General features: G+C 72.4%; 1 protein-coding gene across 1 annotated transcript in view; it reads right to left on the reverse strand.

Moving 5' to 3' along the window:
• The window catches only part of OBSCN (obscurin, cytoskeletal calmodulin and titin-interacting RhoGEF), a 59715-nt gene that overhangs the window by 1720 nt on the left and 40601 nt on the right, over positions 1–17394 (reverse strand). Inside the window, 30 exon segments of the mRNA XM_037500912.1 lie at positions 131–253; positions 732–899; positions 1017–1127; positions 1343–1420; positions 1636–3433; positions 3591–3668; positions 3765–3810; positions 3894–4046; positions 4501–4527; positions 4610–4782; positions 4870–4947; positions 5086–5146; positions 5364–5564; positions 5752–5822; positions 5944–6126; positions 6263–6375; positions 6579–6697; positions 6766–6877; positions 7168–7344; positions 8181–8310; positions 8409–9036; positions 10425–10467; positions 13782–13890; positions 14237–14366; positions 14538–14640; positions 14709–14876; positions 15854–15967; positions 16509–16686; positions 16858–17016; positions 17095–17259. Of these exon segments, the coding sequence (XP_037356809.1) occupies positions 131–253; positions 732–899; positions 1017–1127; positions 1343–1420; positions 1636–3433; positions 3591–3668; positions 3765–3810; positions 3894–4046; positions 4501–4527; positions 4610–4782; positions 4870–4947; positions 5086–5146; positions 5364–5564; positions 5752–5822; positions 5944–6126; positions 6263–6375; positions 6579–6697; positions 6766–6877; positions 7168–7344; positions 8181–8310; positions 8409–9036; positions 10425–10467; positions 13782–13890; positions 14237–14366; positions 14538–14640; positions 14709–14876; positions 15854–15967; positions 16509–16686; positions 16858–17016; positions 17095–17259 (5797 nt within the window).

A 17394-nucleotide genomic window follows, 5' to 3' on the forward strand; every position in this document is an offset into this window, starting at 1 on the left:
AGGGCTGGCCGGGGCGCCCCCTCCCCCCAGGCGTCGCCAGGGCGCCCCCTCCCCCACCAGGGAGGGACAGCGGGGGCTCCCCCTTTCCCCCCAGGGCCGGCCGGGCACAGGTCCCTCGGGGCTGCGGCACCTTCGCGGCTGCACTGCACGGTATAGGTCACGGCGCCACAGTGCTCCACGGGCTTCCAGACCAGCAGCACCCCGTCAGCATGCACCTCTCCAATGTCGGGGCGCGGCGAGGACGAGGGGCGCTCTGCAGAGCCGTGGCAGCCCCATCTGAGTGCCCCGCCCCCACCCGCCCCCTTCACCCCTGCCACCCCCTGCAGGCCAGGTCCCCAGAGGGCACACCCCGGGGTGCAGGGCCTGCCCTGGCTGCTCAGCCTGGCCACGCGGGGCGGGGGACTGGCGGCCCCATCAGCCCCCTCTGGGTGTCACGCTGGGGTGCCCGAGGGAAGCCTGCTGCCCCTCTAGGTCACCCCCAAACCCAGTGAATTGCAAGATCATGGCTGCAGGATGGAGCAGCCACCCTCCCCTGGGGGAGCGGTGAGGGGGCCAGGGAGGGGCCAAGGCACCTGCCCCACACATGCCCCTGCCCACGGGCAATGCCCTGGCAGGCGGATCACGGGGGGGCATGGAGGGCCGACACAAGCCAGGGCCCAGACAGGGGTGGTCTGGGCCCACTGGCCCCACATTGGGGGCGGCCACCCAGGCCCCGTGTCTGCAGGACCCACCTGCCCTCCGGAGCGCGGCCGTGGTGGCCGCTGTGCCCAGCGCGTTGCGCACGTGGCAGGTGTACACGCCCAGGTCCTCAGCGGCCACCACCAGGATGGTCAGCAGCTGGAAGTTCTTGAGTGTGGAGGAGATGAGGAGGCGGCTGCTGCTCTCCAGGGGAACCCCATCTGCAGCAGGACAGGGGAGCCTGGGGGCGGGTCCCAGCACACCCCCCGGCGCCCCAGAGCCACGCCCGCCCTGCGGCCTCCACGCACCCCACTCCCGCCTCGCCCAGCGCGCCTCACCTTTGCTCCAGGTGGCCTGGGCGGCCGGCTGGGCCGACACCTGGCAGGCGAGCGTCACGGACTGGCCCAGGACCACCGTCTCGTCTGAGAGCTCTCGCAGGAAGGACGGTGCTGGGAACCAAGGGGGCGGCCTTCGGCCTCCAGCCCACAGCACAGCCTGCCCCCCTCCACTCACCCCACCACCAGCACCTCCTCCGGGAAGGCCCCCGAGACTGCCAGTCCTGAGCCCACAGGGCAGAGCATGCCCTCCCGCCCTTGCCTGGCACAGCTGGGCCGGGGAGGGCACCCGTCCCCAGCCGGGCAGGCCTCTGGGGCTGCACACCCACCTTGGTCCCTGCTCTTCAGGCCGGGCAGCCAGATGGAAGCCAGACCTGCCTTCTTCCGGGGCGGCTCCCCCTCGGGGCCTGCAGGAGAACGGGCGAGTCACTGCAGGGTCCGCTGCTCTGAGCAGGCTGCTGCCGGGTGCCGGGGCGGGAGCCCCCAGGCCCAGCCGGTGACCTCGGGAACAGAGGTCCCCGCGGCGGGAGCCGAGATGGGCAGGAGCCCCGGCCAGCACCCGGCCCAGGGGCCAGGGCCGAGGACACAGCGTGAGGCCTGTGAGGGCCGAGGTGTGGCTCACCTTCAGGCCTGCCCCGCAGGAGCCGGGAGATGTGGGCCACCGAGGCCCACACCCGCTGACGCAGCCCCTGCTCCACCGGCTCCTCCGGCCACTCGGGGCCCCCTGGCAGGGGCAGCAGGCCCTCAGCGGGGGGCGACCACCTGCGCTTCCGGGCGCCGACCGGCTCCCCCAGCAGGGCCACCATGTCCTCCGGCTCCTCCATGATCTCCAGGCTGGCAGGGGTGCCCGGCCAAGGCCACGTGGGCTCCGGCAGCCCCGCCAGCTCCTCCCCGGCCTCAGACTCGGGGGAGGGTGGCCGCTGCGGCCTGGGGACCTTCCTGAAGATCATGAACTCGAAGGGGAGGTACTTGATGTCGTAGAGGTCGGACAGGTTCAGGTAGGCGGGGTCCACCTCCGAGATGTCCAGGGACAGGGTGTCCGCTGCCTCCGAGTCCCCCGACAGGTCCCGGATCTGCACCAGGGACACTTGGGGGCCCTCGTCAGAGTCCTCCCAGGCGCTGGGCTCCAGGGAGACGCCGGGGGGGCCCTCGCCGCCCTGGAGCGGGGGCCCCGAGGCGGCCGCCGCGGGTGGGCGCTGGGGCCCCGGCTCGTCCTGCTCCTCCGAGGACTGGGAGGCGGCCCAGGCCATCCTGGCCCACATCGGGCCCTGCCCCAGCATGCCCCCAGCGTCCCCGCCAAAGGCGAAGGTGCCGTAGCCCGCCACCCCCGCGTAGCCCCCGCGGTACCCCAGGGAGAACTTGCGCGTGGTCGCCTGCTCCTGAGGCCTCGGGGGGCTCGGTTCTGACTCGGCCTCTGGGGCCAGGTCCTCATTTGGGGAGGGACTGGGCTGTGTGTCCCCAGGGCCTAGGGAGCTGGGGGGGCCGAGCCTGCCTGGGAGAGCCGTGTCCCCCGGCCCCTCCTTCAGTCCCTTTGGGGGGCTCGCTCGGGTTGGGGAGGGGAGGGGGGCCTCTGCGCACTGGCCTACGCAGCTGGGACCAGGGGGTCTTCCACCCTTCGGGGGAGCAGGGCCCCGCTGGGCATGGCCACTGCAGCTGTCCTGCGGCAGCCCTTCCCGCTGGGTGGACACTGGTGTGCCACCCGTGGGAGAAATCAGCCCAGGCCCCAGGGCCCCCACCGCGTGCTCCAGCCCCCTGACAGTGACTCCTCCAGGCCCGCTGCACCCTGGGGCGCCCTGGGAGTCCGGGCTGCTGCTCCCAGCGGAGCGGCCGGCCACACACGGCCCCTCGAGGTCCAGGGAGCGGCTGCAGACCGGCGGCAGCCCAGCGGCCTGCTCCTCCTGGGCAGCCAGCTCCTCCAGCACGTGGTGCTCCAGCAGCGGCTCCCGCAGGCCAGGTAGGCCACGGGCAAAGTAGCCGCCCTGGAGCAGGTGGCGCCGCCGGGCCGGGAGGCGCCGGCCGCCAGGGGCCAGGGGCGCGTGCTCGGGGCCCTCGCCCGCCTGCTGGTGGAACAGGCTGCAGATGATGCTGTGCCGGGGCACGCTGCCCGGGGCGGCGCTGGGGGGCGCGCGGGCCTCCGCCTCCTCAGGCGCGCCGGCCTCGGCCTCCTCGGGCAGGCTGGCGGACGGCCGCAGGAAGCCCCGCGGGCGCAGCAGCGGGGAGTGCGTGGCCGGGGAGGGTGGCAATGACCTGGCCCGGGCGAAGGGCGCCAGCTCGGTGTCCGAGGAGGAGCTGCTGGAGGTGGCGCTGTCACCGCGGTGCAGGTGCCGAGCCACGCCCAGCGAGGGACTGTCGGGCGAGCCCTGCAGCAGCTCCGGGATGGCCCGCATCAGCAGCACCGACTTGTAGCTCATCAGGGAGCGCTGCGGGGGCGGGGCGGGGGTCAGCCGGTGGCTGTTGCCAGGCACAGGCCCCCCGGGGCTCAGGGAGGGAGACCTCAGGAGCCATGTCCAGCCCCTCCCGGGGCACAGCCACCTGGGCCTTGCGTGCCTCCCGCCCTGAAGCCGGGGCCAGACTGACCTGCCAGCGGCTCCGGGCCAGCAGGAACTTGAGCGGCTTGGTGCTGATGAAGTGGGCGTCCTCTGCGGGCACAGACCTCTGGGGGCCCCGGGGAGAGAGCCGCGTTGGAGGCCCCCAAGGCCCAGCCCCCCTTCTTCCCGTGCCCACGTCCCTGCCTGGGCTCCGCCAACTCACCAGGAACCAGGGGTGGGCGAGGCACTGGGCGGCACTGGGCCGGGCCCTGGGGGACGGGGAGAGGGGTCAGGCGGCAGTCAGCTGGTGCTGGCAGCGGGCCGGGGGCAGCGGCCGGGGGCGGGCACTTACTGCGGGGCCCGCTGCAGGGTGGCCATGATGAAGTCCTTGGCGTCCTCACTGAGGTGGGCGGCCGGGGGGCTGCTCCAGGACACCCGCCCTTCCAGCACGTTCAGGAGGGTCGCGCGGTCACTCTCGCCGGCAAAGGGGGAAGAGCAGGTCAAGCTGGAAGCAGAGGGGCAGCCCTTTGGGTGCCCTCGCTGGGGTGGCCTCCAGCCCCCCCCCCAACCAGCCCCACGAGGCCCACAGCTGTCCCATTTTCCCAGGGGACCAGGCTCGCCCTGGTAGGGGGGCCCACCACGGTGGGGGCCAGGCCCAGCAGGGTGGGGGCTGGGCTCAGGTGTCTGGGGGGGCCCCGTGGGGGGGTGGGCGGGCTCAGGCGTCCAGGGGCCTCTGGGCGAGGCGCCCAGTTCTGTGGGGACAGCCTGTCCACACGTCGCGGTGCTGAGCAAGGCCAGGCTGGCGCCAGTCTTATCAGCCAGTCAGCAGCCTGTGCCCAAGATAGCGGCCTGGGTCTCGGGTCTGCTCTGGGCAGCAGCCAGGGGTGCGCTGGCCTCCACAGACCCGGGGGGCCATCCAGGGTTGGCTTGGCAGGGAGGCTGCTGGCGTCTCCGCTCACCTCAGGTAGGAGATGACACCCATGGCCCTGCGGGACAAGGTGGGGTGTGAGTCTTCCCTGAAGGGGGTAGGGGGAGGGTTCCCAGGAGCAGCCGCCCAGCGTCACCCACCAGATGTCGGAGGCCTCGCTCACAGGGGTCTGCTCAATGATCTCGGGGGCCACAAACTCGGGGCACCCGTATTTGCTGTACTGGGGCTCTGCCGGGGTGATCTTTTGGGCAAAGCCAAAGTCGCAGATTTTGATGTCTTCTCTAGCAGGGTGCACCATCAGGATGTTGGGGGGCTGTCGGCAGAGGGGACCGGGCGTCAGGGCAGGTTCGAGCAGCAGAGCTTCCCCTGCAGGGCAGAGTGGGCCTGGCCCAGCCGGTACCTTTATGTCCAGGTGGAGCACACGCTGGCCGTGCAGGTAGTGCAGGCCCTCGGCCAGCTGCTGGATGTAGACCTTGACCTGCCGGGACCCGCAGCTCAGGCGGGGGGCGGGGGGAGAGGGCAGGGGCTGCAGGGCCTGGGGGGCTGCGAGCCAGGGTGTGGGGGCGGGTGCACGCAGGCTCGCTCCGGCCGGGGGGGGAGGGGGCGGGGGCCTCACCTCCGCCTCGGTCACCACGCTCTTCTTGAACAGCCGGTCCAGCAGCTCCTCCGAGGAGCACCTGCTGCCGTCAAGGAAAGGCCGGGACCAGGCCCACCTGCCCGTACCCCAGGACCCTGCACCAGCCGGGGCCGCCTCAGGGGGTGGTGTGGCCAGGCCAGGTGGGTGGGGCACCCTGGAGCTGGGGTGCCACCCGGGGGGTCCGACCCCTGCCGGAGGCCACGTGGACAGGCGGCCCGCAGCCCCGCCCACAGCCCGGCCCTTGGACAGGCAGATACAGCTCCAGGACGAGGATTAGGGTCTTGCGGGTCTCGAACTGGTCAAGCAGCCCGGTGAGCAGTGGGTGGCTCAGCCCGGCCAGCACGTCCCGCTCCCGGTAGGCCTGGGCGCGCGTCCGGCTCCGCAGGGGGATGAACTTGGCCGCGCAGCACACCTGGTTCCCCTTGTGCTGCACCCGCTTCACAAAGCTGAACACGCCCCTGCAAGTGGGGGCTGGGCGTGGGGAGTCTGCGGGGGCGGGGGGCCAGGGGGTGCTGGGCGGGGCTGAGTGTGGGGAGTCTGGGGGCTGGGTGGGGCCGGGACGGGGCCTGTGGCAGGTCCAGAGGTGAGTTCCACCCTTTGGGGGGGCTCCTGGGCGCGGAGCTGGTGGGCCTGAGGCCAGGCTACCTTCCGATCTCCTCCTTGACGTCGTAGAAGGACTGCAGCTTCCGCCGAGTGCTCGGCTCTTCCAAGTCCATCTCGTCCCCTGTGGTCAGGTGGGTCAGGCGGCGTGGCCAGGGCATCGCCCATGCCCATTCCCCTCTGGAGTGTCGGAGGCCGCTCCCAGGGCCTGAGCCCCATCCAGAGACAACCGCACACCGGGGCAGACTCACCCCCGAGGACCTGCAGCTCCGCCTTGCACAGCACCTGGCCCCCCGCATTGCTGGCCAGGCAGGTGTAGACGCCCGCGTCCTGCAGGTCCACCTCGCTGAGCACCAGGGAGTAGGTGCTTCCTTCCCGCAGCTGGCTGAGCCGCGGGCCCTCAGCGAGCTGGGCGCTGCCCTGCAGGCACGGGTGGGCAGCATGGTGGGCCGCCATCCCCGGGGCGGCCCTGGCCACCCTCCCCGAGCCTGAGCCTCGCCGCTGCCTCCAGCACAGGCCCCGCCCCGCCCCACCCCGGCCCGCAGGCTGCTCCCACCTTGTACCAGGTGACCGTGGGCTGGGGGTTGCCCTCGATGACCGCCTGAAAGTGCGCCTTGCCGCCCCTCTGTGCCTGGACATCCTCTATGGTGACCTGCATGGACGGGGGCCCTGGGCGGGACAGGGGGCGGTGGGGAGCGGCTGGCTGCGAGGCCCCGGCCGGCCCGGCCCTCCCGGCGCCCACCTCCCCGCGGCCCTCCCTTCGGCCCCAGGCCCTGCCGGACAGGACGTCCTGTGCGAGCCCCAGCTCCGCCCAGGTCCGCCTCACCGCCTGCCGGGCCGGGGCCCAGCGGGGCGGCATGCCGGGCACCTACTGACGGCTCCCGTGGCGCCGGCCTGGCACACGTATGTCCTGAGCGTGGTCTCCGTGTACACGTGGGTGTGGACGTCCCAGCGCGGCTCCGCTGCCCCCGGCCAGGCCGCACCCTCCATCCTGCGGGCAGGAGCTGTGAGCTGCTGCCCTGCCCGGCCCCCACCGCCTGCCCCTCAGCCGGGGCTTACCTGATGGGCACCGTCCGTCCCTGAGGCTCTGGACCCAAGTCCGGCCCCTGACCCTCTTCCACAAGCAGTTGCGGCCCTTCCCGGTGGGACTCGGCAGCTGGGGGCCCGTGGCCTAGTGAGGCAGAGCCGGGGTGAGCAGGGCCTCGGGGCCAGGCAGAGGCCCCACCGCCCACGAGGCTGTGCCCCCTGTCTGGTGCTGGCCCGCTCGGCGGGGCCCGTCATCATGGGCCCAGAGCTGACCGTGGGGCCTGGGCCCCAGCTGGGGTGGGCGGGCACCTGGCTCCCCAGACGGGACACAGGCTGAGCACAACGCCTCTGCGGGACCCCGTGCGGGCGCCAGGGCCCCTGGGCTCTGCCGGGTCAGCAGGCAGGGTCGTGGGGGCGCCTGGCAGTCCGGCTCACCTGTGGCATCCGCAGCCTCCGTGCCGGGCGGCCTGGAACTGGCCTCCTGCGGCCCAGGCAGTCCCCCCAGGCCGGCGCTGTCTGCTGCGGCGGATCCTACAGCCTCGGGACCCACCAGCGGCTCTGGGATCTCCTGGGACGCCGGCTCCTGGGCAGCAATGGTCGGGACAGCAGTGTCTGTGGGGTGGTCAGTGCCTGGGTGAGGGAAGGCCTGGCCAGGGAGGGGGCGGCAGGAAGTCCCTCCCGGCCCGATGCCTCCCCAGCAGGCTCCTGGAGCGAGGGGCCATGTGGGGCACGGTGCTGGGCTGCGACTCGGTTGTCCACACCAGACCCCTCACGGGCAGCCCACGCTGCCACCCCCCCCTGCTCATCCCACCCCCACGCAGGACCCCAGGGTGCTGGCGCCCGGCGAAGGTGGCCAGCCCCACGCTGTGGGGCCAAGAGGATGCCGAATCGCTGCCCCCTCCCACGCGGCCCAGGCGCAGCTTCCGTCTTGCTCTCCGCCCTCGGCCCCACTGGGGGACCAGCCCCCGCCCGTGGGGTCCCGGTGGGCCAGAGCCCCCATCCGCCCTCCCCTCTCCAGGGAGGTCACTGGGACCCGGCACGACCCCGCCCACCCCAGCATGGCTGTGCCCTGGTCACCGCCGGCCCTGGTGGGGCTGGGTTGGGCCCTGCTGCCCCCGCGGCGCCTGCCCCGACGCGTGAAGGAGGCGCAAAGGTGGACAAGTGCTGCTTTATTATGGGGCAGCGGCTCCTCGCCCAGAGCCCAGCGGGGGGAAGGGGAGGCGGGGTGGGGCCACGCACGGTCCAACCAGAGAGGCCACTGCGGCCTCCACTGAAGACCAAGTCCTTCGAGGTAGCAAGTGTCCAGGGCAGGAGGGGAGAGCAGCCCGAGCCACTGGCCACAGCAGGGCGTCCAGCCGTGAGTCCCTCCTGGCCGTCTCGGCCTCAGCCCTGAGAGGGCCCAGATGTGTCATCCACGTCCGGGCAAATGTGCAGGGTGACCGTCTCACCCACTGTCCCAAAGCTGACCATCTGGGTGGACACCTCCGTCTTAAAGCTGCTCTGGCCACTGTCCGCAGAACGCTGGACGTGGGTGTGGAGGGAGGGCTTCCAGGGGGCAGCGCCCACAGCCTGGGCCGCCTGCCCACGGACAGAGACTCCCCGGGACCCCGGGGGCGGCCAAAGGAGCCAGGGGGCCCCGGAGGGTGCCCCACTCTGAGCAGGACGGGCTGCCCCACAGCGAGCTCCCTGATGTCCCTCTGCAGCACGGCCACCTCGCAGGGGGGCTCGTCGGGGCTGCCAGAGGCCTCCCCCTGCGGGGGCTCACAGTCCTGCAGGTCAGCCAGCGTCAGCACCCGGCCGCTGCCGAGCACGGGGACCGTGGGGTCACCATCCCGCCGGCCCTCAGGTCCTTGGGGCCCCTCCAGGGACAGGTCCTCTTCAGCCGCCCAGGGAGGGGGCGGCGTGGCGGCCTCGTGGGGGTCCTGGGTCTCGAGGGCCAGCCACGTGTTGTTGGAGTTGTTGGCATTGGGGCCCCCTCCGGGGCTCCCGCCGGGCGGCGTGCAGAGCAGCGCAGCCGAGCTGGCCGGGGCCTCCCTGCTGGGCGCCACGCCCCCCGGGCCGGCCTTCTTCACCCGGACCTCCACGGTCTCCTCCACCTCCAGCCACTGGGGCCCCGCGCCCCCGGGCCGCGCCTCCGTCACATACAGGGCAGGCACGGCGGGCCGGCGGGGCTGGCCAGCCCCTGCTGCGTCTGGCGGCCCGGGGGCCGGCCTGGGTGGGCTGGCCGGGCGGCGGGAGGGCGACTTGCTGGGTGACCGGCGGCGGCCGCGGGGGCTCTTCACCACGGTGGTGATGGTCTCCTCTCTGCAGGGAGAGGCCGGAGGAGGTGGGCACGGGGCAGGCGCCTGCACCCAGGCCTGCAGCCGCGCAGGTTAGTGCGGAGCAAGCAGCAAGCGCAGGCGCAGCCCAGGGAGCCCTGGGAGGGCCCGCTGTGCGCCAGGGTGGTGCCCAGGAGCCGCTCTCTGTCTGGGCTGTGTGGTCCCTGCCTCGGAGGAGCCTCCCTGTGGCTGGATGCCCAGAACCAGGGCAGGGAGGCCCAGGAGTCCAGGCAGGGGCAGCAGGGACTCCGGCTGACCTGCCCACGCTGTGAGCGCAGGGCTGGGGCAACCCACCGGCTGGAGAGGCTGGGGAGGCTGGGAGGCCCGGGAGCCCGAGCCCGCGGGCGGCCGCCTCTGCCTGGAGGCCCTCCAGGTCCACCGCGCGGCCTGCTCTGTGCCCTCGAAGGGGTCGGCGGAGGCTGGGGGGGCGGGGGTGGGGGGCTGCGCGAGCCGGGGCACCACCTGGGCTGGTCCCGGCAGGTGAAGGTGACAATGAGCTCTCCAGGCAGACGCGCCGCATGCGGGTGGGCTGCGTGCGGGTGGGCGTTGCTCTTCCAGAAACAGGAAAGACGCGAGACAGACGTTAAGACGACGGGACGGAGCAGAGAAGGGACAGACGGCAGCAGGCCGCAAGGGACGCAGACACAGACAGAGACGCTGAGAGGAACACGGGAGGGACGGGGCGGGACGGGACACGGGAGGGACGGGACGCTGGAGGGACGGGGAGAGACGGGGGGGGGGGGTACGGGGAGGGGCGGGGACGGGGGGGGACGGGGAGGGGCGGGGACGGGGGGGGGGACGGGGAGGGGCGGGGACGGGGTGACGGGGAGGGACGGGGGGACGGGGAGGGACGGGGGGACGGGGAGGGACGGGACGCAGACACGGACAGGGCGCCGGGAGACGCAGAGACGCAGACGGGGAGGCGGCGCAGAGCTCAGCGGGGCTGACGGACACGGGCCACGGAGGGCGCGAGGTGCCGGGCGCGGGGGGAGCCCCGAGGGCGCAGACGCGAGGGACGGAGGGACAGGGCAGGAGACGAGGGACAGACGCAGGGTTGGGGGGACACGGGGGAGCAGCAGGCGGCGCCGAGGCCGGGGTGTGCGTGGCCTTGGGCGGGCGTGGGCGTGGCCGCGGTGTGGGCGTGGGCGTGGGCGGGCGTGGCCTTGGGCGGGCGCAGGCGTGGCCGCGGCGTGGGCGTGGCCGTGGGACGTGGGCGTGGCTGCAGGCGTGGCCGCGGCGTGGGCGTGGCCGTGGGACGTGGGCGTGGCTGCAGGCGTGGCCGCGGCGTGGGCGTGGGCGAGCGTGCGCGTGCGCGCGGGCGGGCGGGCGGGTTAGCGCGCGCGGCAGTCACGGTTAGGACACGCGTGCACTTACATGATGACGGTTTTCTTGGGGGCTCTAGTCTCCTGCTCAGTGACTACAAAGGAAACAGCGGGAGCCAGGTCAGCCCCGCCTCGCGGCCTGGCGGGAGCGCGGGGCCGCCGCTGGCCAGCGCGGCGGGTCCTCTCGTCTACGGGGGCAGCGGCCGCCCCGCGGCGGGGCCACCCGAGCCCGCGTCCCGCCGCCTGCAGCCCGGCCTGCGCTCGGCCACGCCGCGCGGCTCGGGCGCAGACGCTGGGGCGGGGGCGGCCCCGGACGGGGCGGCCGGATGTGCAGCAACGTCCCGGGAGGACGCGCGGCCCCGTGGGGAGCCCCCAGCGGGCGCTGGGCCGCGATACCGGGGCTCCCCGTGGAGTGGGTGTGGGGGGCTGGCTGGGGGCAGGTGACCTGCTCCCCATGGGCCTGAGGCCATTTCTCTGGCTGCCCAGCTGCCTGGACCCTCAGCGCTCTGGCCCTCCTGGCCGCCCTGTGGGGACAGTCGGGGTGAGGCCTGCAGCCCCTCGCTCCTGCTCTTGCTCCTGCCCCTGACCCAGAATATGGGGCCACTGCCTCAGGCACCTGGGCGTGGGGGGTGTGCCTGTGGGGGGGTGGGAGGTGGGTGTGCACACATGGGGTGTGTATAGGTGTGCAGGTGGGGGTGTGCACGGGGGGGTGTTGGATGTGTACATGTGTAGGGGCCTGTATGGGTGTGCAGGTGGGGTGTGTGCACGGGTGGGGGCGTGTATGGTGTGCAGGTGGGGGGTGTACACGTGTAGGGGCCTGTATGGGTGTGCAGGTGGGGTGTGTGCACGGGTGGGGGCGTGTATGGTGTGCAGGTGGGGGGTGTGCACGTGTAGGGGCCTGTATGGGTGTGCAAGTGGGGTGTGTGCACGGGTGTGGGCGTATATGGTGTGCAGGTGGGGGTGTGCACGGGTGGGGGCGTGTATGGTGTGCAGGTGGGGTGTGTGCACGGGTGGGGGTGTGCATGGTGTGCAGGTGGGGGGTGTGCACGTGTAGGAGCCTGTATGGGTGTGCAAGTGGGGTGTGTGCACGGGTGGGGGCGTGTATGGTGTGCAGGTGGGGGGTGTGCACATGTAGGGGCCTGTATGGGTGTGCAAGTGGGGTGTGTGCACGGGCGTATATGGTGTGCAGGTGGGGTGTGTGCACGGGTCGGGGCATGTATGGTGTGCAGGTGGGGGGTGTGCACGTGTAGGGGCCTGTATGGGTGTGCAAGTGGGGTGTGTGCACGGGTGGGGGCGTGTATGGTGTGCAGGTGGGGGTGTGCACGGGTGGGGCGTGTATGGTGTGCAGGTGGGGGGTGTGCACAGGTGAGGTGTGTATGGTGTGCAGGTGGGGTGTGTGCACGGGTGGGGGCATATATGGTGTGCAGGTGGGGTGTGTGCACGGGTGGGGGCGTATATGGTGTGCAGGTGGGGTGTGTGCACGGGTGGGGCGTGTATGGTGTGCAAGTGGGGTGTGTGCACGGGTGGGGGCGTGTATGGTGTGCAGGTGGGGGGTGTGCACATGTAGGGGCCTGTATGGGTGTGCAAGTGGGGTGTGTGCACGGGCGTATATGGTGTGCAGGTGGGGTGTGTGCACGGGTCGGGGCATGTATGGTGTGCAGGTGGGGGGTGTGCACGTGTAGGGGCCTGTATGGGTGTGCAAGTGGGGTGTGTGCACGGGTGGGGGCGTGTATGGTGTGCAGGTGGGGGGTGTGCACGGGTGGGGCGTGTATGGTGTGCAGGCGGGGGGTGTGCACAGGTGAGGTGTGTATGGTGTGCAGGTGGGGTGTGTGCACGGATGGGGGCGTATATGGTGTGCAGATGGGGTGTGTGCACGGGTGGGGGCGTGTATGGTGTGCAGGTGGGGGTGTGCACGGGTGGGGGCGTGTATGGTGTGCAGGTGGGGGGTGTGCACAGGTGAGGTGTGTATGGTGTGCAGGTGGGGTGTGTGCATGGGTGGGGGCGTATACGGTGTGCAGGTGGGGTGTGTGCACGGGGGGCAGGTGTTTGGGTGTGTGCACATGTAGGGGCCTGTATGGGTGTTCAGGGGGTGTGCACGGGGGGCAGGTGTTTGGGTGTGTGCACATGTAGGGGCCTGTACGGGTGTGCAGGTGGGGTGTGTGCACGGGGGTGGGTGCATGTTTGGGTGGGGGTGTGCAGGAGTAGGGGTGTGTGTGTGCGGGCTGGGTGCACGTTGGGTGCTCTGTTGTGTGTGGCGCACACGTGTGCGGTGTGCCCGTGTGTGGATGCGTGTGCAGCTGCCTCTGGAGAGGCGGGCCGTGGGTCGGCCCTCGGGTGGGGAGCGAGGCGGGCGGTGCAGCTGAGCGAAGCGGCTGGCGCAAGCGAGGCGGGCACGCGGTCCGCGCGGCTGCGGAGCCCTGGTCAGGAGGAAGCGCGGGCGGGTTAGGAAGCGAGGCTGCCCGGGCCTCCGGCCGTGCGTCCCGCACCCGTGGTGCCTCCTCCGGGCCGCCGCGCGAACGTCGTGGCTTCACCACCAGGGGGCGCGCTCGGCGGAGCCGGCGGGTCTGCGGCTGTGACGGCGCCCGCCTGCGGCGCGCGGACAGGTGTGGCCGGCGGGCAGGTGCGGCCGTGGCCGGCGGCCCGCGCACACTCTCCGCGACCCCGCCCTGCCCTCTGCGGGGAGGAGCGGATCTCCAGGTCCAGCCCAGGCGCCAGGTGGCGCGACTGCAGGGTCCGGCTGGACAGCACCCTGGGGAGACCCGGCTCGCTGGCCAGCGCATCCCAGATGCCAGGCCTCAGGGGCTCACAGCCCGTCCTGCTGAGGGAGCTGCGGGCCCCGCATCCATCCACCCGAGTCCCTCTGGCCCCCGCGCATGCCCCCAGTGACAGGCTCGCCCCTAGCCCTGCATGTGGCTGAGGCAGCTGCCCCCCGGCGCCCAGGGGCTCTCCTGCTGCCCTGAATGACTCAGGACAGAGCGCCCCGCCCCGGCAGGTGAGGGGGAGAGGCATTGCCCTGGCAGGTGGCTCTGCCCAGGCAGGTGAGGGAGAAGGTGTTGCCCCCCACCCCACCCCGCTGAGGCAGCCCACGCCTGCGACCCCCCAGGAGCCAGTGTCCCGGCCCTGCAGGCCCACCTGACCCCACTGCCTTCAGGGGCGGCTGGACCTGCACCTCTGCACCAGGCAGGGTTCCCTCCAAGGAGCTGCTGCCCACCCCGCCACCCCTGCCACGAGGCCGCTCTGACGGGCCCAAGGCGGCCCGGACTCACACCCCTGGTCCTGGGGGTGGTGAGCAGGCTGGGGCCGGCAGCCAGCCCCGGAAGGGTGCGGCCCACCAGCTTCTCCTGGTGGTGGCACCGGCACATCCCGCCTCCCCCTCCGCAGCCCCCCCACTGCGGGCTGCGCCACCTACCTTCCACAGCGGCCACCTGCTCCTGACGGCGCTGGTCTTGGGCCCGCGGCACGGGGCTCTGCATGTACAGGTCGGCGCCGGCTCGTGCCGTGCCCAGCCGGTTCACCAGCTGTGGGCAGAGAGGCTCCCTGCAGCGGCAGCTCCCACGGGGCGTCGGCCAGCTGGCCCTGCCACAGGTGGCCTGCGCCAGGTGATACTCCTCCCGCGCGGTCCACAGGGGCCACACGGGCCCAGGCACTTGGGACACAGCCAAGGACCCAGCTCTTCACCCAGAGACCCCCATCCTTACTCTAGCTCACCGGGGGCCTGAGGGCCAGCCTCCAGGCGCCCCACACGCAGGCCAGCCTGGACGCCCGAGCGAGTGTCACCGCCCACATCCTGCCCTGGGTGACTCTGCCTCTCACCCGTCCTGGCTGTGGCTGGTGTCAGGAGTGGGGCCATGCCCCCCGCCTCACCTCACACTCATAGTGACCGAGGTCCTCCTTGCTGGCTGCCCGGATCTCCAGCACCAGTCGGCCGGCGCGGGCCTCGCTCAGGGTCCGGTACTTGCCACCGGGTGTCAGCGCGGCCCCGTCCTTGTACCATCTGAAGTTAGTCAGGGTGGTGAGGGGAGCCCTGTCCCTGTGCTTGGTCTCCCCGCCACCCTGCGGGCCAGCCAAGGGCCAAGCCGGACCCTCATGGGCCCCGTGGCCTCACGAGGAGTGAGGACCTGGGTCTGGCCTGCCCTGCCCGTAGTGGCCACAGCTCCTGGCCCACCTGATCTGAGGCCACGGGAAGCCTTCCACGGAGCAGGTGACCCGGGCGTCCTCTCCCTCAGCGAAGGGCGCAGCCTGCACCTTGTTCACGAACCTCGGGGGCACTGCAGGCAGGCGGGGGTCAGAGGGGACCAGGAGCAGCCCCCATCCACCCACCAGCCCCGCCGCTCACCCTGCACCAGGATCCTCCCCAGAGTGCTGGCATTGCCAGCGGCGCTGGCCGCGAAGCACATGTACTGGCCGGAGTCGGCGCCTGTCAGGTTGTCCAGGATGAGTGTGCACGAGCCGTCCGGGTCCCCGATGAGGATGTGGTGCGGGTCCACCTCCACTGGCTTCCCGTCTGCGGGGGAGGCGGTAAGGGCAGGGATGCCCACGGACAAGAGGCTGGCCTGCGGGCGTCGTGCTCACGGGGTGGACCCCAGCACTGCCAGCCACCTGACCCCATGCCCTGGATGGATGGGAGGATCCAACCCCCCAGGTCACAGCTGCCCCCGGTGGATGCTGCGGACCCGCCTCTCTCTGGCCATGGCCAGCAGCATGGCCTGGATGCCCACAGCCAGTGGCCCCTCACCACAGACCCCTGGGAGGGCCCGGCTGCCCATCCACGCAGCACAGCTTCACACGCCGCAGCCCGCATCCTTATGGTAAAGCAGGAGCCGGCAACTGCCCAAGGAGACCCTGCGCCCTGGTGTGAGTGACCACTGCCCACCTCCCTGGCCCCCTGGCAGAGCCCAGCTCCTCCAGCAGGGTGGAGCCGGGCCCCTCTGCGCCTATGCCAGAGAAGGCAACAGGCTGCCTGGCCGCGGCCGGTGCCCCATGCTGGACCCAGCATGGCGCCCTGGAGCCGCAGGCGCGTGGGGGACAGAGGGCCCCGCTGGTGGGGGCAGCAGCCACCACCCCGCTGGTGGTCCAGCAACATCCCTAGGGCTGGGCCCGTGGTGCCAGAACCTCCACTGGCCCTACACACCTGGGGAGGCGGTGCACGTGGATGCTGTGACCACTAGCACCCTGCCTGCCCGTCTCCCCAGTCACATCCAGAGACCACGTCACAGCTATGGGCCCACTCCGCACCCCAGGGGTCACCCCACGGGCAGGATCCGCCTGTCCACCACCTTTTCCAGGCATATGGGGGGTCCCCTAGCCTGACCCACAAAATGGCCGGCGGTGGGCAGTTGCCCTAAGCGCCGGCACACCCGGGGGCCTCTGCCCAGGTGCCTGGCCAGGTCCAGCCCAGGAGCAGGTGAGGGGCAGGCCCAGCCTGGGGCCGCCTGTGCCCTCTGGGTTCCTCCTGGTGCAGGGGTGGCACTCAGGGCCCACCTTTGTACCAGCTCACGACGGGGGTGGGGGTGCCAGTCACACGGCAGGCCAGCTTGACCGTCTCGCCCAGTGTGGTGGTGCAGTCGGCCAGCTCCTCCTCAAAGTCCGGAGGCCCTGGGGGAGACACACATAGGTCCTGAGGGTGGCCCTGGTAAGGTGAAACGCCCCGGGACCAAAACCCAGCCAGGCCCAGGGAGTGGAGGAAGGGCGGCGGACAGTGCGGGGTGTCTGGTGGACACTGAGCGGAAGAGCCGGTGGCCAATGGGGAGTCAAGGAGGGGGTTGGTGGACACTGGGGAGTCGGGGCTGGACATGGCAGGTGAGTGGACACTGGGGCTGGGGGGTTGAGTGGACATGAGACGTCTGTAGTGACTAAAGGTGTGGACAGGAACCTCCCCTGCCAGGTCAGGGAGCAGACTGAGGCGGCCAGGTTTCACAGCCCCTGGGCACAGGGGGCACCTGCCCAGCACTGGGGTCCCTGCAAGCAGCCCAAGGGCCCTGCCCTGGGATCTGGGCCCCTGGGAGGCTGGGCTGGTAAAGGGAGCAAGCCCTCCCACTACGGATGCCCACCCACTCGGATCAGCCCTGGGTGACCCAGAGCCAAACTTCTGGGCTGCAGGCTGTGGCCCGTCCAGCTTGCTGCCCAGGGCACTCACGCCAGACGGGCAGGGCCAGGCGCTGCTGGATGCTGCGGATGTCCCTGACCCAGGCGTTCTTGGTGGTGGCCGTGCGCGCCTGCAGCAGGAACTTGCGCACGGAGCCCTCCCGCTCGTGCCACACCTCGAAAGCGCGCTCGTCCCCCTCCACCTGCTCGTTGAGGTCCACGCTGCTCAGCTGCGGGGCAGGACAGGCAGGTGAGCAGCGCGGCAGGGGCCGGCCCCGCCCACCGCCTCGGCCCCGCCCCCGGCTCCGGCCCCGCCCACTGGCCCGGCCCCACCCCACGGCAACGCCCCAGCCCGGCCCCGCCCACCGCCTCGGCCCCGCCCCCGGCCCCGCCCCGCCCACCTTCATCATGCCGCGGAAGACGTAGCTGAAGGTGTCGGTGCGCGGGTCCCGCCGCGGCTTGCAGACCACCAGGTGGTGCGGGAACAGGAAGACGTGCCGGTGGTGGCCCTTCCAGGGCATGCGCGCGCCCGGCGCGCCCTCCCACACGATGAAGTGGCCCTGGGGGGCGGCGGCGCGGTCGGTCAGCCGGGGTTGGGGCGCCCCCGCCCCCCCCCGCGCGGCCCGGCCCGGCCCCACCTGGCGGACGGGCTCGCCCAGGGCCTCCAGGCTGCCCGGGTAGTTCTCCATGAGCGACACGTGCAGCCGGTCCTCGGCGCGCCGGGGCAGCGCGGACACCACGGCGTAGGCCTGCTCCAGCAGCGCGCACGTGCGCCCGCCGCGCGCCTTGTTGCGGATCAGGTCCTGGGGGCGGCGGGGGGGGCGGTCAGGGCGGCCGGGGCGGGTGGGGCGGCCAGGGCGGCCAGGGCGGTCAGGGCGGTCAGGGCGGGGTGGCCAGGGCGGTCAGGGCGGGCGGGACGGCCGCGGGGCGGTCGGGGC

The sequence above is a fragment of the Talpa occidentalis genome, unplaced genomic scaffold (genome assembly GCF_014898055.3).
Source record: "Talpa occidentalis isolate TD23 unplaced genomic scaffold, MPIMG_talOcc4v2.1 talOcc4.9, whole genome shotgun sequence".
NCBI classification, from domain to species: Eukaryota; Metazoa; Chordata; class Mammalia; order Eulipotyphla; family Talpidae; genus Talpa; species Talpa occidentalis.